Source organism: Corvus cornix, chromosome 12, assembly GCF_000738735.6.
Source record: "Corvus cornix cornix isolate S_Up_H32 chromosome 12, ASM73873v5, whole genome shotgun sequence".
In the NCBI taxonomy this organism is placed as follows: Eukaryota; Metazoa; Chordata; class Aves; order Passeriformes; family Corvidae; genus Corvus; species Corvus cornix.
In genome coordinates this window covers 1,847,186-1,870,047 of record NC_046342.1, presented here as the reverse complement: position 1 = coordinate 1,870,047, position 22,862 = coordinate 1,847,186, and the positions used below count along the sequence as shown (strand labels likewise).

At 43.9% G+C, this 22,862-nt stretch overlaps 1 protein-coding gene across 4 annotated transcripts in view; it reads left to right on the top strand.

Annotated features, from left to right (window-relative positions):
* PPARG (peroxisome proliferator activated receptor gamma) overlaps positions 1-9,716 on the top strand; it is a 54,012-nt gene extending 44,296 nt beyond the window's left edge. For 3 of the 4 annotated variants that reach the window (XM_010409736.4, XM_039559212.1, XM_039559211.1), the window contains exon 7: positions 6,604-7,201. In XM_010409736.4, the coding sequence (XP_010408038.1) occupies positions 6,604-6,851 (248 nt within the window). In that variant the 3' untranslated portion in view covers positions 6,852-7,201. Of the gene's footprint in view, positions 1-6,603 lie in introns of all 4 variants that reach the window. The other variant, XM_019292078.3, reaches the window with a different exon arrangement.
* Positions 9,717-22,862: the final 13,146 nt, after the last annotated feature.

Below are 22,862 nucleotides of genomic sequence, written 5' to 3'. Positions count from 1 at the left end.
TTCCCATTGATCTTTCATTCGTGCAAGGTTTTGTTTGCCTTCTAAAAGGAGGGGGAAATACATTTCTCAGGAAAATGATGGTCCCCTAATGCCTGGGAAAACCAGGCATGGTGTGCCTGTTCAGATTCCCTCAGCTGCTCTGTTTGTGTTATCTTCATGCATCACTCTTTGAGCCAATCTGAAAGCCCAGGTATCACACTGCACACATCCAACACTCCACTGAAAAACCACCGAATTTCAGCTTTTCTGCAGACAGCCACTGTGTTCTCCCTTCTCCTGAGGTGATGTCGCTGTTCTGTTTTGTGAATTAGTGACAGCTACCAGGATTTATTTCCCTTACACACCTTCAGACATAGATTCCAGGCACGTTGAAGCTCTGTTACTTTGGCCAACACTCCCAAGGCAGTGATGTTGCACAAATAAAATCTTGCCCTCCTGATTTGTGTGTATTTTGGCCCAACATGGAGCTGCACATATCCGTGGCAGGAATGTGCTGAATGCTCTGGATTCGGCTCCTCCACAGAGCAACGCCGAGTATTTCGTTATTAAATCCCATTTCAGCAATCAAACACAACCACATGCTCTGGTTCTAAACACAGCCCTGCTGCTGAGAGGGCACTGATAGGCAGAGCTGCATTTAAAATCACCTCCACTTCCTCCTGGCACCGTTTTTCATTCAGGAAAAATGGGGGATCACAATGTAGTTTGTCCCGCTAATTCCACTTCCAACAAGAACTGCTCCCAGAAATTTCCTTGTGCAAACCTTGGGCACCATGATCCCTGAGGACTCTGCAGTAATTCAGGCAAGGAAAACACCTTGCTGGTATATTTTTGGTTGGCTTTGATGGGAGAGGAGAAATGGCACAAGCCTATCAGGGCACTGCACAAAACATGCCAATATTTCGCAGTTTTTAGTATAATGAAATGTGACAGATGAGAAAAAGGCCTCTCAAAATTCACTCCTAACTGCAAAAGGGGAACTTGCTCTCTGCAAAGCCCTGTCTTCAGCAGTGTTTGGTTTACTCCAGAGGAAATAGGAATGATGTAACCAGTCTCACATTTTAGATTGCAGGAGGACAGTGATTCACATATAATAATTAACTGTGTTGAAGCAAATTTATCAGCATGTCTCTTTTTTTTCAAGAATAATTTGTAAACAGAGACCTGTAAAGAACTAACGAATTTGAATCAAGTAACTGTGTAGCAAAACTCTGAAGCAAATCTGTGGAGAGATAGAAATCTGTGTAAATATAAATCAGTCCTTCCTAGGAAGATCATTTAATTGCTTGATAACAAAGATCTCGCTATCTTTTTTCAGAACTGGTTTTTTTTTTTCCAAAAAAGCATGATAGCTGCTTGAAAAAAATGAGTTTATGTTTTGAAAACAATTCAGCTTTGTTGCCAATTAGAGAAAGCTTTTATCATGGAATTTACAGCCAGATATGATATCCAGTGAACTGGATGCGTTCTGTGGGACTAAAATATCTTACGTGATAGAAAACTGAGTCCAATTTCTCAGCTGTCTCAGATGCTTCTGTAAGAGCTATACCCTTGCAAAACTGTATTTCTGCAAGAACTATTTGAATGTAGCAGGGTGATTTCACTGAAAACAGGATTTCAAAACTAGAGTACCTCGAGGACTTGACTTGCTGCAGGAATCCTGCAACGCTCAAGTCCCTTCATGAAATCCTGTGTACAACTATCTTTAACAGAAAACCAGTCTGTGGAACCCAAAAAGATCCCAGCCAGGGGATTCCAAGGAATGAATCTGTCATTACCTAGTGAAATGATGCTAATTCTGCTGGCTCCAGAGGGGCTGGCTCTTGTGCAGCTCTACAGAGAGGAGGAGAAGGGAAAGGGAAGGATAATTCCAGCTGGAACACTACACATAGGAAGCTTTTCATTGGGAAGTGTTTGGAATTTGCCACAAATCCTATAAAACTGTTCAGCCTTTTGATAACCAAACAGCTGCTTTTGCACGTTATCTAAAAAGGCAAAAAGCCCAAGTCACAGCCCTGAGAAGCTGACAAATTAACTGTAATAGCAACAGATGGAAAGTACTCCCACTCCCACAGTTGATTTTACTGTTCCTGAGCTGCTCAGTGCAGCCTCTCTCTGTCTCAGAGGTTCCAAATGTTTCTCTGAACTCATTTCTGAAGAGCTGCTCTTACTGTTGGTGCTATAACACAACATAAGTGGCAAACAAAGTCTTGTATTCCGAATTTAATGCTGGTGAGACGGAGAGACCGTGTGTGAGCATAGGATATCACCTTGTTTGTACAACAGCAGTGCTTTTTGCCATCAACAGCAGCACCAACCTCTCATTGCAACATCCTCTAGCTGTGGTAGCCTTAAGAGACACACTTTGGTTAAATGAGATTTGGAAAGCTTTTTTTAGGAGATATTCTTCCTCTGTGCCACTGAGGCACATCCTCAGTCAGTAGTGAGTGCTCTGTACATGTGACAAAGAACTTGAGGCATCTTTAAAAATATCACATCCACCTGAGCTGAAGATGAACTCTGTCACAAGAAGGTTTAAGGAGAACAAGTTGGATGGCTCTGTTAGGGCAGGACAGATAATACCCCAAGCCTTGTTGGGACAATTCACATTTATGAACTGAGCAAACTCACTCTAGCAGGTTGGTGTCAAACAAAGAAAAAGCTTAAAAGGGAATTTTGTACCATGTTTACATGCATGGACACAAAGCTTTGTGTGTTATCTTCTGCAGTGTTTGGATACAGGAAGGTTTGGATACAGGAATATTTGGATACAGCAGTGTTTGGGGCAGGGTGTCCCTGTAAAGATCCACACTCTGACAGTCCACATGCAGTCAAATGGGTATTTAAACCCAAAGATGTTTCTAAAGTCACTTTTTCAGTTTTCTGTGGGTTTTTTTACCCTAAATTTTAAGCCACAAGTCCCTGCTCCTGATTTAAACACCATATTCAATAATTTTGCTGCATTCTGAGGTCAGCAAAATTTGAAGTTTTATTGCTGACTGTTACCAACAAGTGATTCCTATTTCACTGCCACACAAATCCCGCACTTTGTTAGAACAAAGAAATGCTTTGCAATCAGAGCAAGAACTGCAGATCATCACTGGAGGCATTGAACCAAAATCCTGGTGACAACAATATATGTGACAGTCTCAGAAGACAAACCTCAAACTGCTGAGTCACATCTGCCTCAGCAGGAGGAAAAAGAAGCAGCACGTGTGTTCACTCAGCCAGATCTTTGCCCGTTTTTTCATGCTGAGATTGTAGAATGTGCATTTAAATGCAAAATGCACTTAGTCAAAGCTATTAAAATGTAAAGTCTTGCAGGTGGCAACTTCATATGTGAGGAACAGGTAAAACATTGTAATTATTTTTAGGGACATGAAAGAGGCATCCAAATAAGTAAGTAAATAAACAAATATTCTCCCCTGAGACAGTATAGACTATCAATTTACACAAAGTGGTACTGCTGGCACTCAAAACTGGGGTTATTGGCCTTTCACAGTCACTGTGAACATCTTCTGACTTGGAACAATTTCCTGCAGAGTTTTCAAACCAATTGAAGCAGCCATAGGATAATGAATGAAAACATAAAGAAAACATGAATAAAGACCCATAATAAACGAAAGGGAACCATGGTGCTCATAGTCCTCATGGGTGAAGGGCAGGCTGGAGATAGCAGAGGAAAAAGCTACACTTCAAACAACAATCTGGTGTATCAGGGAGGACTAAAAGCAGCATCCAAATCCCTCTGAGTTCTCTCTCAGCTTACCATACCAACTCTTTGGCCCTGTGTCACCCATTTTCATTGTGTCCTAAGAGAGCCCTGCTACAGCTCCTTGGTTTTGTCCTTCACTTCCCTCAGCAGTTCCCTTTGCAGTTTGCTCTGGCAGCTTTCCAGCAGCACTTAGGTCTGCCCAGAGGCTTCCCCCCCAGTGTCCCATGCAGTTCCACACTCCCATTCCTGTGTTTTCTCGGTCCCTATTGCAATGGTTCTCGAGGCTCACTGTTCATCATTCCCCTTGCCCTTTTTTCTGCAAGGCACATCCCTCTGCAGCTCCTTGCTGCACTAAACACACCTTTTGGTACAAAACCAAATTGGTCTGGAGCATGTATATTTAAGAGCTTTTTAGCAGCTTGAGATGTACCATAATAGCTGGATGTTTAAGCTTTTGTCTCTTATTTCCTTTTTTCCTGATTTAGATAAGTTTCTTGGAACAGAAACAGCATTTTCCTCTGCAAAAAGATTTTTACTGAGAAAGTATAGCAAACTGTCAACACCCAAAAAACACTGCCCATATCCTGAAGTTCTCATTCATGAAAAATCTCTCTTGCCTTCAATGGGAATTTTCCTTCCTCTTGAATTGGCTTATTTAAAAATAACATCTGATGATCTCTTTGGCTTTTGTCAGAGTCATCTTCTCTGCCTCTGGTTCCATTGGGTCATTAGAAAACCATCACAATGGGGTTTTCAAAGGGGTTTCAGAGTTTTAGCCCCTGCAGTCTCACTGACCTTCAGTTGACCTCGGGCATCCGAATTCAGGGGGTTCCTGATAAGTTCCAGACCCAGTGGAGTTTCCTCCTGGACTCTGAAGCACAACATTTGAATGGGGATTCACTCCTGAAAAACTCACACCCCAAAAAATTCCCACCACAGAGGAGCAGGGGCCAAATGGAGATGAATCTCAGAGGAAATCTCAAGGCCACGTCTTTGTGCTTTCTGGCTTTTTCTATCCCTGCACACTGAGTCATGCCCAGCTAGCTCAGAGTTCAGCTGCAACACGCAAGGAAAATTTAAAGCTATCGCAACCCCAAAGCTTTAGCAGCTTTGAAGGGCTGAAATTTGGGAAGTGTCAGAAAGATGTCAGCTCGATTCTGCAGCACAGGCAATGCATTCAGGTAATCGAAAAATAAATACCTAACATTTATCAAAAATTCTTTAAGTAGCTGAAAAAAATTGCTCAGAAATATTGCCAAAGGAAATGAATAAAAAGGAACCTTTTGTCACATTTACTCCCAGACTTTCTGAACCAGATTTTATGGGGTTATCCATTGAATGGGATAAATGAGTGATCTCTGCAAGACAAGCACATTGGCAAACAAATATCCAGGTTCATATTCAAAATTACCATTATTCCTATCTCTGAAAAGCTCTGCCCAGACCTCACCTCTTGGGGAATGGAATATCCTTTCCTGATCAGTGACCTTTGTTTTCATGGCTTGTGTGTACTCATTTGTTTTCCTGCCAGCTTTGCCTTTTAGTTTACACTGCAATTTTTTCCCCCGTGAAGTAAAACCCTGATGTATTTATAAAGAGCTTTGTTTTCTCTCAGCCTTTTTTCCAGTGTGAAGCACAAGTCCAGCTGACTTAGTAGAACTCTATGCACAGAAAGGTTACCAAGATCACAGGAAATAACAGCTTATTTTTTCAGTTTTTAATAGAGATCAACCTCTTGTCCTTGCTGAAATGGAATTATTGCCTTAGGGAAGTGATTTAAGGCTTGCACTGCTTTTTATTGATCAACCAATGGAATTAATTTCATAGCTACACAGCAAATGTTATTTACATTGTTGACTCTTTCCATTATGATAGTTGGGATGCATGAGCCAGTATTAAGCATTTTAGCAGTAACAGATTCATGGTGGTCACTGTCATATGTGAGGATTTAACAAAGTTTAGCAGCTTTCATTGCTTAGACATTCGACATTGCATTAACTTTCAGTGCTGGAGAATCAAATAATTTATTACCTCAAGTTAGAAACCAAATGTTACGAATTCTGCTAATAACTGCAGCCACTTAAGGATGTATTTGGGGACAGACAGAGCTAACAGAACAGCTATTATGATGAGGATAATAATGGCTAAAACAGAAAGATTTTGCTTCTTGCTGAAGAAGAAGCTGTGCCAAAGCTGCTGCTGGGCTCTGGCAGTGCGAGGAGCTGAGTGTGGCTGGAAACATCCCCCAGCCTCCTCCATGCCCAGGAGAGGCAGGAGCCCAGGAGAGGCATTTTCTGCACAAGCCACAGCCACTGGTCTCCACTGCCATCAGTGGCTGTGCCTGGGCTCATGGGCTGATGCAAAGCTATCCTGAAACTTCCTCATAGCAGCTGCAGCTTGGGCGTGGGGAAGACCTGAGCCTGTGATTTTTAAATCTCCCAGGTTAGTACGACTGCAGAAGTTGAGTTTATGCCTTTTTTATTAAATTTTGATGGGTTCAAATCCACCTTAGCAGGAAACATTTTTAGTGGTAACAAGGACATGCAAATCCATCAGAGTATCTGTCCATTTTCCGGAAGTGAATTACCTGATACAGATTGTTTGTCCCCCGACTATCTCACTCTTTTTTTCCCCCACACACTCCCAGTTTACTGTGGAAAATCCACTGTAGTAGAGTACAAACCTGGATCAGCACCACTTGAACTGCTTCCAAGACTCTAAAACCCCTTTGAGCAGACCCCAGTGAAATCTTACAGACTACCTGGTGGTCGAACAGGTCCCAGGAAATGCCATCTGTAAAGGCTGAATTTGCTAAGAAATGTGTACGGAATGAACACATGAGCTCGATGTGATGATGCTCATGAACTCCCAACTCTTTTCTTCCCCAGACCGCCCAGGGTTGTTAAATGTGAAGCCCATTGAAGACATTCAGGACAACCTGTTGCAAGCCCTGGAGCTGCAGCTGAAGCTGAACCACCCCGAGTCCTCGCAGCTGTTTGCAAAGCTGCTGCAGAAAATGACGGACCTCAGGCAGATCGTCACGGAGCACGTGCAGCTCCTGCAGATCATCAAGAAAACCGAGACAGACATGAGCCTCCATCCGCTCCTACAAGAGATCTACAAGGACTTGTATTAATGAGCAGAGCAGTTCTTAATCCCCTGACATAATGTATGTTCTTCAGATTGCACTATTTCTTTGAGGGAAAACTTTGCATACCTAAGAAATTACTGTGAAACAGCATTTAAAAAGAGAGAGCTTAGTATAGTAGATCTATTTTATGCATATTGTTTATAAAGACACATTTACAATTTACTTTTAATATTAAAAATATCTATATCATGAAATTGTTGGCAGTATTTTCAGAATTAATTTTTTAACTATGTTATTTCCTAAAATTGCTTGTCCAAGTATGATCGATGCTTCACTCGAGTTGGTTAAGCATGCAGTTAAATTTTCAACTAAATAAAAACCTTTCTCCTTGAACATTTCCAGGGAAATGTTTGAAGTATTACGTTCTATTTTGTGCTCCCAAGGCAGCAGCAAAATAAAATTCAGTCGCAGATCAGTGTAACTTCCCAGGGGAGTTTCAAAGGCCAAAGGGAGGAGTGGCAGGTCTGACAATATTCGTGCCTTCCATAATGAGATTTGACACTGGCTGAGCTCTATAAAGGGGGCTTGGTGTAAGGAAAAATTAGCCCACTCATTTGCAGGCAAACCCAAAAATGAGATGCCATTTCAAGAGCTAATTAAGGAAGGAATATGCACTGCTCAGCGCTCTTAGGAAACAGAGTCTTTTTTGATTCCTCTGCTCATGCAAGTTTGAGACAGGTGGAGCAGCAGCTGCTCCCCAAGGCCTCCAATTCCCACCCCACAGCAGCCAGAGCTGAGCTGGAACAGGTTGGTACAAACCTCTTGGCCTGAGACGTTCCCAAATTATTTGATAAACTGCCATTGAACAACAGTCAAAATATCATGGAAAATTGCAATGCCATGACAAATTAACCCCTAAACAAAAGCACGGTTTGGATTAATTCCTGTAAAGATAAAGCTGTGATGGAAACCCTGCACCCTTATTTCAACTTGAGCTCCTGATGTTCATCCCAAGGACACTGGGAGATGTTGCTGCTGTTGGGGCTGTTGGTTTTCTTGCATGTGATGCCCTACAATGCCACCTAAGAGTTCCACAGGGAGCAGAGCACAGCACAGTGAGCAAGTTTTACAGAAGATAAATTTCCTAATACGGTCATTTTGGGGTATTCTTAGTACTGAGGTGAGAGGCCCTTGCATTCACATTTCCCCTGCCCACATTTGATAGTTTGTGAATGTGACCCCTGACAAAGTCAAGCAGGGGGGGACCCACGCTGGTGGACCAGAAGAGGGAATATTGGGGGAAAAAAGCCACTATTCATAACTTATATATCAAGGTAAGGAGAGGTCCCCAGTTGAATATCTTTGGTTTCCTCTCCATATTCATATTTGATTTATGTAGCAAAAAATGTGCCTTAAACTTAGTGAAACGAGTGATACCTAAGCAAACCAAGAGGTGATGTGGGTGTGAGTAAGATCTTCAGGGAGTACAAACTGGCTTTGCTCCTAATGTAGGCCTTAAAGTGAGACCTTGAAACTCTTAAGTCAATGCAAATTATGCAATAAAGAAGTTGAGAGAGGTAAATATTAAAATTAATCTTCCAGCTCATGCCTTCTATACCTGGAAACGTTTCCTAGTACTTGTTTCGGGTAACCTCTGGGCCTAAGGTCAGCCGTGAGCGCTATTCCCACCAGGAAGTTTGGGAAATTGGATCATTCAGCCTCCAGGTTTAAAGCCCACAGGCGGAATTGCACTGAGATGAAGTCACTGCGAGGCTGAAGAGAACAGCTTTGATCCTGCCAGGCTTGCAGTGAGATCACTTCAGGTAGCTCAGCAATGGTGGCCCTGCAGCAAACACAATATTGCAGTCAGTGCTCGGCGTTGCACGTTTGCTGCACGTTTCAGGGTGTTCCAGCTGAGCCCAGCACTGGCAGCAGTTACATGCACACTTTTATGGCTGTTACAATGCAAAAGAAAATATTCTCTCTCTGGTTTAAGTTGTTCTCCACCGCTCATTTGAAATGTTGCCACCCATCCCTTGGTGGGGGAATTTTACAGAGCTCATCCCGTCCTGTAGCAGATGGATCAGAGATGAGCTGGCACTGAGATGGACCCCAGCTCCAGCACTGAATTCCTGCAGTAGCAACACACAGCAAGAACCATTAATCTGAGCCTGCATTTCTTAGACAATCCAATTTCCCACTGGCTTCCCTAGAAATGGGAGTCCAGAAGTAGTTTCAAATGAAGAGGAATTCTAGGGCATGCCCTTACAGAAGTAATATTCAAATTTATTTTAAAATAAGTGGCAGAGATGCTCTGACAGGGAAATTGAGTCCAGTGCTCAAAAAAAAATCTGTGCAACCCAGCAGCACATTAACCAAAGAGCTTCACTCCACTCCTGCAGGGGGTCATATTTTTGAAATTCAGCAGTGACAGTGTCTAAGCCACTCAGTCCAAAAATCCCTATATTTTGAGAGTGGCAATGGAATCATAATCATAACAGTTCTGCAGGAACGGGTGTTATCCTTTATGAGGATGAAGGGACTGGATGCCCAAAAGCCTACACTTCTCTTTCAACTGTATCAGCTGCTCTAATAAAATACCCTGTTCTCCTTACACCCTGTCTTCTCTCACATACTGATAGTTACTCACCATGTTTTCCTCAAGCCATGCAAAGTGTTAATTTTTTATGTGAGTCACTAATCACTGACATTTCTGATTCTAAGCGGTTACATCATGGTTAAGAAGTTTTGCCTGAAATACTTTTCTACAAGAATAGGTCTTAAGGGAAAAATGTTCATTTAATGGACAATTGCTGTGTACTAATTTAGAACAAATGACTGTTATGAGGATATGAAAACATTTTCTCAAAAAATAGCATTTTCTCTTGTGAATTATATTCAGAATTTTGATCTAATTGTAAATACTTTCTGTTTCTATGGGATTTTATTTATTAAAAACAAAAACTTGCTAATGGGAGTTCATAAGTAGGTTGTCATACTTTCAGACTCTCTGGAGTTTTGGGTAGAATGGGCTACGCCATAAATGAACAATTTGGGTTTTGATCTTCAGTGCTACTAAAAGCATTTAACAACTCAAAAATAGAAGCAGTCAGCTGGTACATGGCTGCCTTTGAAGAGCTTCATTTTGCTGGTGTTATACTGTTCCTTAGTCATCTGTGCACTACATCATCACATCCTCGGGGATGATGTGGGATCCTGGAGATTCCCACAGGCTTTGAAACTTCTGGGCTGTTCCTCTGTCTTGTATTTCACACTGATCTGCTTTTTCTGTAGAAGAACTGGAGGTAAATTGAGTCCAGAGAAAGTCATTTTGTGTCCCTGCACACATCCAGCCCATTTCCCTCGCCCTGTCAGGAATCAGAACGTTCCTTGTAGGAGCTCAAAGGTCCCTGTTCAACAGGAAAAATTACCTTCTTCACACAAAGAACACTGGTGACCATTTCTCCAGCAAATATTGCTGTGAGGGCCTGGACTGAAAATTGAGAGGAGAGGAAAACATTTCCAGCATCCCCTCTGTTGTGGCAAAGGCAGCCCAGACCATTTTAGCCACAGTTTCCATAACAGCGAGGAAAACCCGTTTGTCTCCCTGGTGCAGGTGATTAACCACCCTTCAGCACTCCCTAACAGAACCTTTCCCCAGCACAGCCAGCCCTCAGCACCCCAAAACACAGGAAAATGGGAAATGGACTTCCCAAGAGCTGCTGTCCCACCTCGTGTGACTGAGCCCCTTCCCTCAGCACACACACCACGGGTTCCAATCACTCTGGGGACAGATAAGCCCGGGGGGATCAGGATTTAGTATTTGATTTGCAACTGTAAACTCTGTCTTGAGGTCAAGTACGGTTTAATGGAACTTTTTTCCTTTTAAATAAGAGATAATATCCCTTAAATGGATGTAACATCAACTTTGTAAACACGAGCAATACAAAGCTGCAGCTAGAGATTTATAGGAGGAGGAAAACAAAAACCCCAGCAAACACCTCCTGGATCAGCAGCTCAGGCACACACCTGTCAAACAGTTCAGGTTCTCATTCAAGCACTGGGAAAAAAACGTGTCTCATCATAAATCCCATTCCAAGTGTCCTGTCTGAGAACTGGTGGTTAAAAATCAGCTGCACAAGGGTGGATCGGACTCCACGGATACCAGCAACGTACTTCCATTCTTCTCAGCACTACCTAGCCCTGGAAATGATGACTGTAGGAAAAACAGTTCCTGAGCTTCTGCATTTTCATTCTGGTACGCAGGGTATGGATAGGAAATTCGGCAGCACATCTTCACTGGCTTGAGGTAAACACTCAGCAGGCAACGACTGAGCCAGCAAAGGAAGAAAGGAGGAAATGATTCCGCAGCTCTGGGTGCAGTGTGATAGTGTTAGATGTGTGTGTGTGCAGGATCTCACAGGGTTTTACCTTTATTCTTTGTAAGAGCCTCATGGGCTGGGCGTTTGCAAGAGGCTTGAGTGTAACAAAGCCAGCAAACAGCATCTATAAATTGATAGCTCCCAAAATAGGAAAGGTTTGTTCAGTTCACAGTCTCTTCCACTGCATCTCTTTATTGCTTGGTGTGACAAATATTGAAGTATTGCAAGTCTGTAGCTTGGCTAGATCGTAGCAGGAATTCTCTGGGCAAGTCTTGCTCTGGGCAAGCATTAGTCAAGCCAGTAACTCTTAGATTTTGGGGGTTAAATGCTTCAGGACTTCTTTTAAATGTGGCATTAACTCGCTTCGATAGGTTTTTGCAAATGGCTGAGATCAGTTCCCAACCCTCAAATGGGATGAGTTTCTAATTAGGGTTTTGCTAACTGAACATGGCTCTCAGCCCTGCTTTAGGAAAGGGTAAAGCCAAAAAAGAGCTTTAGCTGCAAGTGAAAATAGCCCTTCTGTTGAGACACACACTGGTTAAGGGCTTTCTTTTTCATTATTAAGCTTCCTTCTTGTGTTGGAAATGGGGAGCATTTTCATAACAGCATTGGCCAAGAGGAATATCCATTGCTCATTATGTTATATGCTGTTACCCAACGAGGTTTTTTTAGTTCAGTGGAGACAGCAAGGGAAAAGTGAACTCTCCAGAGGCAGGGGAGGGAAGGAGGAATACGCAGCACCATTGGTTCTCACACTGGGAAGAGCTGGCAGTGCAGGAGAAGATCTTGTCCTGCTTGCTGCAATGATGATTAAAGCATTCTGTTGTGTCAGCATATCCTCAGTTTGTTAGTGCTAACTCTCAGCTGGCCATATCCTGCCAGATTTGCAAGCAAAGCCTGCCAAGCCATCTCAACAAAAATGTAGCTTTAAATATTATAAATGATGCTGCATTTTGCTGTGGAAATGTTTCCTGAAAAGGCTGTTCCAAAACATCCTTTATTGTTGGGGGAGGGGAGTAGAAGGGGCCTGGGAGAGGGAGGAGGGAGGAAAAAGAGCTACTTTTAATAGATTTTTTTTCTTCTTTTGAGGCCAGGGATTCATTTCACATCATTCTGTAAGACCAAATGGATATTTTTTTCCCAGTGACTATAAAACATTACAGTAATAATTTTGTATGTAAGTTTTGGCAACTAAGCTGGAGTGGGAGGAAGGACAGAGGGCATCTGATTTTCTAAAGGATTGCAGTGAGGGATTTTGCAATTGATCAGTTAGTAAAACCTTCTTGGTGAACATCTGCTTGCTGGCAAGGGAGATCTATCTTCTTCCTGTGGTAATAAAGGAACAATCTCAGCAGAGCAAAGGAGGTGGCTCCTGTAGCAAGGAGAAGCTTTGGGTTCCAGATCTAAACCCAGGGATTTGGGTCTCCATGTGATAAGAGGATCCTGTCAGGAACTGATCAATGACATCTCCACTAATCAGCTATTCTTGGTGAACTTTGGTTGCTGGTTTTCCTGCCCATGACACAGAACCCAGACCACGAGCACTGATCCACGAGCAGAACCCTGAACATTTGTGCAGAGACACAAATTCAAAGCTGTTCTCGTTCAAACTTCCACCTGGGGTCCTTTTGCACGGGGAGGTCCTTTTGGAGAGAAGGCAGACCCACAAAATTCCCTCACAGCTCAGCCTCGAAGCAGAATAAATGAAAGGGAAGGAATGATCAGAGTCATGCAGTCAGAAGTAGATTAGATGTGCCCGGTCCAAAGGAACAGGTTTGTTGCAGTGTGTCAGAATCCACATTATGTTAAACTTGCTCTTAGCTGAACTTTGGTCAAAATATTTAGGAGCCCTTTAGCTAAGTATTTTCCCAGCTGAATATTTCTTCTTTTATACTTTTTTTCTCTTCAGTTTTCAGATTTTAATGTGAATTAATGTGATTAATTCTAGACTGGTAGGAAAGGCACAGTGATGTGCAGGTTCCTCTGCAGCTGGACTCTGCCTGCACAGCTGGGGTACAAATATTTGATATTTGTAGTCTATGGATTTTTACAACAAAATGTAAACAGGGATAATAAAGTCAGATTTAAAGAAGATGGGACTTCCAAGGTGTTTTGCATTTTAAATGCTCTAAATGTTAAAAATAAAACATATTAAGCACTCAGTAAATTACTAGCCTTTTTTATTTTGCAGTTTTTATTGAGAAAAATTAAAATGTATGAAGGTGATGGAAATTTAACTGGGAGTTCTTCACCTTCTTTTCTGGGTAGACCCTACAGCGAGGACTCATTGCCTTTCCCATGAAATTCCAACGGGCAGAGTCTGCTCGCAAGTGTAATTCAAACCTGCTAAAACATCTTTGGAGGCAATGGCACCACACCAAAATTAAATTACAGGGGATGAAGTCATGCTAAGAAATTGATTTTAAAAACATGATGGGGTTGCAAGGGTGGCTTGTAGGAGTTGCACTTGTAGGGGTGCTGAAGAGGGCACTTTTGGCACCCAGCAGTAAAAGTTCTGTATCACAAGGAGGGGATTTTCTGATGTCAGCTGTTTTTGGTTCCCCAAAGGCATAACTCTTAATTTGCTCTTTGTAGGAGATTGTGAGGTGTTCACCTGCCGGGTGGTACCACAAGAAATTGTTAACAGTGGAAATTATACAACTTAACCCAAATATTAGCACAGAAAGGGTTGGGTTGGAAGGGACCTTAAGGAACACCAAGATCCAACTCCCCTGCTGTGGGCAGGGATATATTGTGAGGGAGGAAGCAGCGGGCTGTAAAGCACCCACTGATGAATTTTATATATGATCTCTCCTCTCTGTTTGCTCTGCACTTCCTTTGGTACACAATAAAGCTGTGCTTAACTAGCACCAAGCCTGGCATGCAATGAACCCAGAGCTTCACTGAAAACTGCCCAGTGCGAGGGAACAGCCTCAAATCTGGGATCAAGCCTAGAATGGAGAAGCTGCTCATGTTTAGAGAAAAATCCCATTTGTGTTACAAGTGACACCACTCAAGTGTTCATGCTCTGGGTTCCGTTCCCTCTCAGTCAGACAAGGTTTCAAGTAAGAAGTCTTTGAGACAGGATGTGTAGGATTGGCCTCCATGGAATGATGTGTGAGTTTCATGGCTCCCAACCATCACCACACTGTCAGAGGGAGGGGTTTGTGTGCCCAAAGTGAGCAGGATTTGATCCTAAATGGAACACTGGGATACCTGTCCCAGAAATGCAAAAGGGACGTTTGCAGAACACTAAATGCAAAGTATTTTGAAGAATAAATTAAATAGAATGAAGCAGGGATTGTCATGAGCACGGTGTGAATCCCGTGCCAGCGCTGCCATCCTGGGTTGGGCTCAAACAGCCAGAATCCTCTAATATCCACTTGCAGGAGCATTATCATTCAGTTGTGGGCATTATCAAAATGAGGGAGAGAGGAGATGTTGATGTCCCAAGGTGTCTGCCTGCTCTGCCTGGTTCAAATCACCCCGTGAAGCCATCCCTGCACGAGGAGCGGTGCCAGTGCAAGGCAGGGGCCAGCCTGCAGCTCCTGCTGCACCCCAGATTCTTCCCATTGTCCCCAGTTCCTGTCCCCTGCATCCGGCCCATGCCCTTGCTGGCTGTGAGTGCCTGTCCTGCTCAGAGTTCTGGCACCTTGGTTTGCAGCCAAGGGGCTGAGGATACAAGTCAGAATAGCATTTCCTTCCCCTGAACCCATTGTGCCAGGCCAGGGGAGCTGTGCAGCCCCAGCTGCTCCTGCCCTCTCCAGCCATCCTGAGGTCAGTGGCAACCGTGTCGCACCTCAGGAAGGAGCATCTGGGCAGCTCCAGGGGGAGCAAAGGTTCTCCCAGCAGCTCTGGGTGGGAGGGAGCTGAGAACTCTCTCAGGCACTTTCCCTGCCCAGTGTGGAAACAGGAGAACCCTCCTGCAAAAGCAAATCCAAATGCAATCCACAAAGTGAGGCTTTAGTCTGCGCTGGGGCGAAAATGAGACCATTCAAAACTTGCATGACTGCATCAAGAAAAGCCCTTGTGAGGCTCAGTCAGGCTCTTATTTTGGAGCACAGTACTGGAATTTAGTGTCCCTCACTCCAGCAGGTATCGTGGTCATTGCAGGCACTTTCTCTGCCATTATTTTTCCTGATGGACCTCTTGCCCTTTGCACAAATGAGCAGACACAGGAAGTCACACTGCTCATCTGGAGGGCAGTGCAGGGACTTGAAATCCTTGTCCCTCACGCTGCAGGTTTAATTCTCTGACCTCTCCTAGTTTGGCATCCCAAGGTCTGGTATCCAGAAGTGCTGAGCAAAAAGCAGCTGGACCCTGCACACTCAAATCAGGTTTCAGAGCCTGATGTTAGGCCCTGGTGTTGAAATGCTTGTGCAATTCACACAGCGAGGCAGTGGAGGGACAGCAGCGTGTCCAGGAGACACAACAAATGTTCTCCTTTGCATCCTAAACAAGCCTTCTGGAAGGAGGAAATGGAGCTGTTACCCAATGTGTCACGGTGCTTGTCGCTTGTTATTTGTTTTTACTTCTTTTAAAGACATTCCAAAGTGCCCTACAGATTTTTGGAGAAACGTCTTGTGCACATTTTATTTTTTTTTCGGTACAATGACAACAGCAAAACAAATGAGTCCCATGCTACAGATCAGACAATGTTTCTTAACAGGGTTTTAAAGCTTGTTGTTACACAAATACAATTCCAGCTGCCAAGAGCCAGCTAATATATTCTTGGCATGCCTGGTGAGCCTAAAATCACACACGGTGGGTACATTCTGCCTGACAGCCAGAGGAGCAAAATTTCACTTGGATAGGTGCAGGGTAAAGAACCTTTTTTTCAGAATAAAGCCTGTGCCACTCTGCTCAGACACACAAGACCTCCTCGAGCTCAGCAGCTCGTTTTGCACCTCAGGACTGCAGGGCACAAGGATGTTGTCATACGATTGTATCTCCTGATTTTCTTAGAAATTGCCCCAGCTGCGTTTTAATGCTGCTGCTACCATTTGAAATGAGTAATTGCTCAATGGATTGAGAACCCAACATGTTTTACTGGGCATTTTAATGTGTCTTTCGAACGTGGTTTGCAGAGATACCATCTCAGCCTGCCAACTGCTCCTTCACCAAAGGAAACTCGTTGTTCTACCCGGCCATTCCGAGCTCCCTGCGTTTACAGCACCGGGCATGACCCATCCAGAGGAGAAAGGGAGTCCAGGCTTGGCCTTCCAGCAAATTGCTCCAAGTGCTTTGCAACAATCAGTGCCAAGCTCACTCATTTTACTGGTGGGGGAGGCTGGAGCAGTGGGGCTGCAGGCAAGGGATCAGCCTCAGATCAGCCAGTTGCACACCAAACCTCGTCCTCAGTTCCCCTCTTACAGGATCTTCTCCAGGACACTGGAAAATCTTCCTTTTTCTGAGGAAAAATCCATTATAAATCACCACTAGAAATATTTTAATTTACAAACAAGAAAGCTGACCTAGGACTGCTCCTTTAAAATTCCATTTCCCCAGTTGTGTGTTTCCTTGGAGGTGAGCAACTCTGAGGTTTTTTCTTTTTTCTCTCTCTTTTTTTTTTCCTCCTGGTGGTTTTGAGTGTTATTTTCCCAAGTCCTGAGTGTTATCCAGGGTGCCTAAATCCAGGTACCCTAAATCACCTCAGGTCAGTGTAGCTGATAATCAGAATAATTAATAATTTAATAATCAGTAAATTAAAATTAATCTGTCTGGTGGTATGTCCTGTAAGCAACACAATGCCCGCAGTTTCTGGGCTGGGGCACATCACTGAAGTTGACTTTTTTGGGCAGCTTTTTCCACCCTGGCTCTGAAATCAAACATTTCCCTTCTGTTTGTGCAGGCCCAGGGTGGGAAATATCCAGTGGTGTTCCAATATTAAAGCAGAAAACTGCAGCTTGCAAGAGGCATTAAAGGAGATGAGAAAAGATTCTCTGCATTAAAACAAACAAAAAGATAAAAATCCCAGTACTGCCAAGGGCAGATGAGGAAATAGCAGAAGAATAAAGATTAATTGTTCAATAGTTTCTTTGCTTAAGTCTTCACAGCAAAAGGTTAACTCCCACCAGCTGCTTAAAGCAATTAAAATCAGCAACGAGCTGGAGTACAGAGAGGAAGAAGAGAATAGGTTAAACATGTTCAGCTGGGTTAGATACATTCAAGTGAGCAAGCTGCAAGGAAATTTACCCTGGAGTATTTAAGGAAATAGCTAAACCAATCTGAACCATTAAATGATTATCTTTTAGAATTCATGGATCATGGAAAAGTGAGGCCTCAGAGGACCCAGGAAGGAAAAATTTCTCCTATTCTTTTCTTTCTTAAGAAAGGACCAAGAGAATTACAGGTTAGTCCAGCTTCAAATAGCTAATTAATCACTAATTGGTTTAACTATCCATCTTAGGATATCCAGCCAATAATAACATAACAAGTATTTTTTGTCAAGACTGAAATCATGCCATGTTAATTTAATTTAATTTCCTTTTTTGACAGAATAATTGACCTTGTGAGTAAGGGGGAAGCAGTGCATGTGCTGTGACATGTAACACTCCTGTAAACAAGCTGGGGAAGCGTTGAAAGCTGAAACTATTGCAGGTGCAAAAGTGGATTAAAGATTATTTTGGAAGGGTTTCTTTTTAATAGTTTGCTGTTCAAACTGAGAGATCATCCAAGCTGGGGTGCACGAGGGGGTTTCTGGGTGCCATTTGCTTAATGACAGAATACCCAGTGCACCTAGAAATTCTAAATCCCATCAGAGACCTGAGCATTCTGGAGCCAAGTTTTTAATTCAAGCTGATCCTGAGATATCAGGATAAGTGCCTGAACCAACACAACAAGGTTCAGCAACCAGAAATGTGAAGTTTTCCCCATACAAGGCAAAACTCCCCCATGCCATCGCAAGCCACGGGCTGGAGGCAGTGTGACGTGGGGGTGTGGAGAGAGCAGATCCCAACGCACAGCAGGGCTGTGCTGCTGTGGCTAAAAAAGGCAGGCCCTGCTTGGTGGCCAGAACATCTGCTTGGCTGACAACTGGCCCTCAGCACCACTGTCCGTCGTGGTCTTGTGCTGGAATGTCGTGGCATGCCTGAGAAGGAGAACTGGGAAATACCCAAAGCAAAGTGCCTGATTTCTCACGTAGGACGTGGATTTCTGTCCATGCAAGACCCTGTTCCTCAGTGAGGGATGCCACCCTCCCACCCTGTGATAAACCAGCCCGTACCACATGCAGGCTGGGGTTTTCCTGGTGGCATTTCCAATCCCTGGCTGCCAGGGCCTTCCCCACACCCAGGCTGTGCTTTGGAGGCAGCAGCTCTTTCCAGAGGCATTTTGAAACCCAGTGATTGTGTGAATCTGCCTCTCCCTCTCATGGACTGACCCAGTCTCTCGTGCACAGCCCACTGTTCCCACGAATTGCTGGAGAGGGAGGACTTGACGTTCCCCAGCTCAAGAAAAAGCCTCAGGAAATTGCAAAAAGTCCTAAAAAGCCGCAGTTTGTTTTCATAACATTCTTTTCCTTTTAGAGAAGTAATATTTTTTTCCTTAACATTCTCCCTGATATTTCAAGAGTTAATGGACACTAATGATCTAAACACTGCAGAGAAAAGGATGGCACAAGACGCTGGTAAGGTATCCTGGCTAATTAGCAGTGCTTCGTTTACGTAGAAAAAAAGGACGTTTAAGTTACACCGAAGAGTCTCAGATTTATTTATTTCTGTCATCATCTGGTTCTGAAAGAATTTCTAGGTTCCCTCCAGATCCTCTCCTCTAACTCTTTGACTATTTACAAAGCAAAAATGTGCATGTATGTCACGGCTTGACTTCCTAATCCTTAATTTAAGTCTGTCCAAAAGCCAAGCATCCAATTAGGCTCCTTCCAGGACAGGGGAGCTCGGTTTGGCATTCATCTCCTGCAGGGATCGATGTTCCAGGCTGGGGTTTGCCTTGTTCTCTGGAGGTGCTGCTCCTTCTGCAGGCTCTGGATGGAAATTTTAGATGACTAAATAAAAATGAGACAAATCCCAGTCTCCACAAACAAGTGCCACCCCATATCTTCTTCCCAGTCATATCCAGAAGCTCCTTTCTCTCATTTAATGTATGGAACTTTAAAGAAATCTGCTACTAGAAGTAAATAATACAATCTATCCATGGAACTTAGCAAAGCTCATGTCATCAATTCATTCTTCTCTCTTTCTTTCCCTTCTCCCCTTCACATCCACGAGACTTGTAAAATAACCTTGCATTGGGCAAAGAAAACCTGAGGCACAAGAAATTTTGGGTCTGCCTGAAAAAAATGGAGGATTGTACTCTCTTATACAACCCCTCCACTTGATGTGTGGCATTTGCTTCTCCCCATACTGGGGTGGGGTTGCCAAGGTTGTCTCCAAGCCTTCAGGGTGCTTGAGTGCTGCAAAGATTTTGTGTCACTGGCTTTTCCTCTGACCTGGACAGAGCCCTGCTGAAAGTGCTGAGATCGGCTCAGTCCCACCCAGTGGGAGATCCTTGGAGGGGGGATCTCTGCCTTCCACTTGCTCTTTACTCACAAGAAGATGGCAAAAGGGCTTCCAGCCCTTTTCCAGAAAACAAAGTAATTGCAGGGTCTGTAAGTGTGAATTTAGAACTCTCAGTTTGAATCCATCCCATCTGGAAATCAGGTAAGAGGATCAGACTGAGTTTGTGATACAGGTGGGATCTGATGGTAATATTTATCATCATATTCAGTAAAAATGGTTCAAATCTGCTTTTCCAAAAGCCTGATCCAGCCTTCCCTTGGGGCCAATTTCTGATTGCACTGGGCCCTCTCCCAGAATCCTGGGTGCTTGGAACTGGCTGTTCCACGTGACAGTTCCCCTCTTTGTCTCCAGCTGTTGCATTTATTATCAGAGGACAAGCAACAATACATTAAATGCTTTCTTAATGTTTGTTTCTCTTAGGCAATTGCATCTGCCATGGGGATAACATGCAATCAGGGCTGGAAGGAACAGCAGTGTTTGCAAACCATGGGTGCCTGAGCTGGAAATCTTCACTGGGTACATCCAAGAGCAGAAGGGGAAGGGTCCACATGGCAGAATTTTCATTAAAGTGTGGTAGAATATTCAAATGTGGGGAATTTCTCCTTTAGCAGGAAATACAGAAAGCCATTAGCAGGTGGAATTGGGCAACAGATATCACAGCTCCAGCTGCTGCTGCTCCTGCAGCCACTGCTACTCTGCTGGCCCCTGGAAATGAGCTGGAGTTTATTGCTTTCAAAGAGAGAAATGCTTATTCTATATATTTATGTCCAGACTGTTGTCATTAGCAAAAGTTTAAGCTAATGGCTAATTTATGCAGTGGCTGCATAAATGACCTCCCCACTGCCCCATGATAGCAGGAGATGCAAGTCAGGTGGGTTTAATACAGGTGTGCCCTTAATTTAGGTGAAATGTGTTGGGTTTTTTCCACCTCCCTGGTACCAGCATTTTCAGCCCCGGAGCTGCCAACAAAACCCCACCTTTGAGACAACAAATAGGCTGAATTTATGTTTAACTGTGTGGGAACGTGCAGGCCACTGATCTGCTCATAAAAAGCAGGAGATGGTGCAGCAGGACGGGCTGCACCTGCCACTGTCCAGCAGTGGCACACAAAGCTTTGTGCCTTTGCCCTCAAATAAACGCCCAGGAAAAGAGCAAACTCCACAGAATGCTCTTCTACTGCAGCCACTCTTTCAGATTCTCCACCCCAACTTCTGCTTTTCCCTTCCAGTCTACCAGGAATAGCATGGGACCCTCAGCTCCTGCCTTGGAACAGGAGAATGGATTAGAACCATCTCTGATCCCCTTCTAGAACTTTTCTTCTCTTTCTCTGTTCTAAGTGTGGTATTCAGGCCCTTCACCAGCCCCTCCTCTGCTTTCCTTGAATCTGTCCCTGACATCCCAAGTGTTCTTTAGTGCTTTTTGGGTTCCAGTCCTTCAGAGGTGAGAACAGCTTGATAATTCATTTTACCTGGAGTTACAGTGGCCACCATGTTAAATTCAGTCTTGCTTCAAATCCTTTATTTTACCAAGTTTCCCCATCACTTCTGTTTTCAAGTCACAGAAAATGAGACACACACTGGCCCAGTTTAGCAGGGGCTGAGGGTTTCAGCCTCGTAATCGCCACAGATTTCCTTTGATTTATATAATTGATTTCAACACTTAAGTGAAAAAAGAAAGTAGAACTATAAGAAAGAAATCATTCTTCTGACTCAGTGCTCCTGGAAATCTGTTCCTGAAGTAAACCAAGGAAACCAGTGTTTATCTATTTTTCAGCATAGTTCTTTTCCCTGTTATCAGCTGCCTGAAAAATGCGTGCAATAACCTACAGCTGAAGGGAGCCCCCAGTCCTCCCCCTCAGGTTTTGCAGTTGCTCCCAGAAAATATAATGATGTTTCTTTATTGCTCCCACACTGCCTGGGCTCTGTTCTGGAATGCACTGAGACCAACACACCGTTGGCCACAGTGTAACAGAGACAAGCAGGTGGAAAAATAAAATATGATTTTAATTTCCTGCCATCCACTAACCTCTCACTATACCCAAAGCAAAGAGGGATTATAAATAAGATCTCGCTTTTTGTTTGCCACTTGATTGATGAAGTGTTTAAGTAATTCTCACTAAATGTATTTAAAACATATTTTTCCCTGCCACGGCGTGCGCTTGGATTTCTTCTCTGGGAGCTTGTGTTTACAGAGCTTAGCAAAGCCTGAAGTGCTGGAGCTGAGTTTGCAAAATTCCTTGGCTTGCCTGTGTAGGATTGGGCATATAGACAAAACAGTGGAGTGACAATCTGTAAGCTGAGTGCCACTGCCCCAGCCCCTGCCAGATTGATAGCAGTGCCTCCCTGCCAGATGATAAAGGAATGACGAAATTATCAGCCAGGGAACTTTGTGACTTACGGGCTGTGCTGGTGGCTGGTTCTTGCTGCAGCTGGGAAATCCAGGGTGGGTAAATGTGTAACCACAGCAGGGGCAAACCCCAGCCCCTGAAGCAGGTACTGATTAACTGAGCAGCAGGAGCTCTGCTCAAGCAGGCAGTGTGGAGTGAGTGGTTCTTCCCAGGGTGTTCATGGCACTGAGCAGCTCTGTTTGCTGAGGTCATGGTCCTGTGCCTGCTCTGAGAGAAGCAATGCAGAAATGGGCGTTATCAAAAAACAAAAGCGAATAAAAAACTCAAACAAAACCCCCAAACTCAAAAAAAAGCTTCTGTCTGGTGGTGGTTTCCAACAGGTTGTCACAGTCCTGTCACCTGCGTGGCAAACACACCCTGATTCATCAGCAGCTCCGTGGAAAACAAGGTGAGCACTCAGAGCAAAGCCCTGCCTGGACCTTGTATCCACACGGGAGCGTTCCATCCCTGCCTGACAGGCTGACAATTAACCCCAAGGAAATAATCCCCTTACCAAACCCAGCTTGGACACTCCCCAAGCTTTAGCCCAGACCAAAAAAAGTGTAAACTTTCCTCCTTGTCCTGGCCCTGTTTGGCAGCAGGGTCTCAGTCCCACGTGTATAAAGAATCTCAATCCAATTGCTTTTTCACTCTGCTCAGAAGTGCGAGGCGCAGGCAGCTTCTCCCAGGCACAACATTCCCTCTTTGCAGCCTGAGAAAGAACATACATTGTGTTGTTTCACTAAGCCAAACCCATGAGGGAGAATTGCTC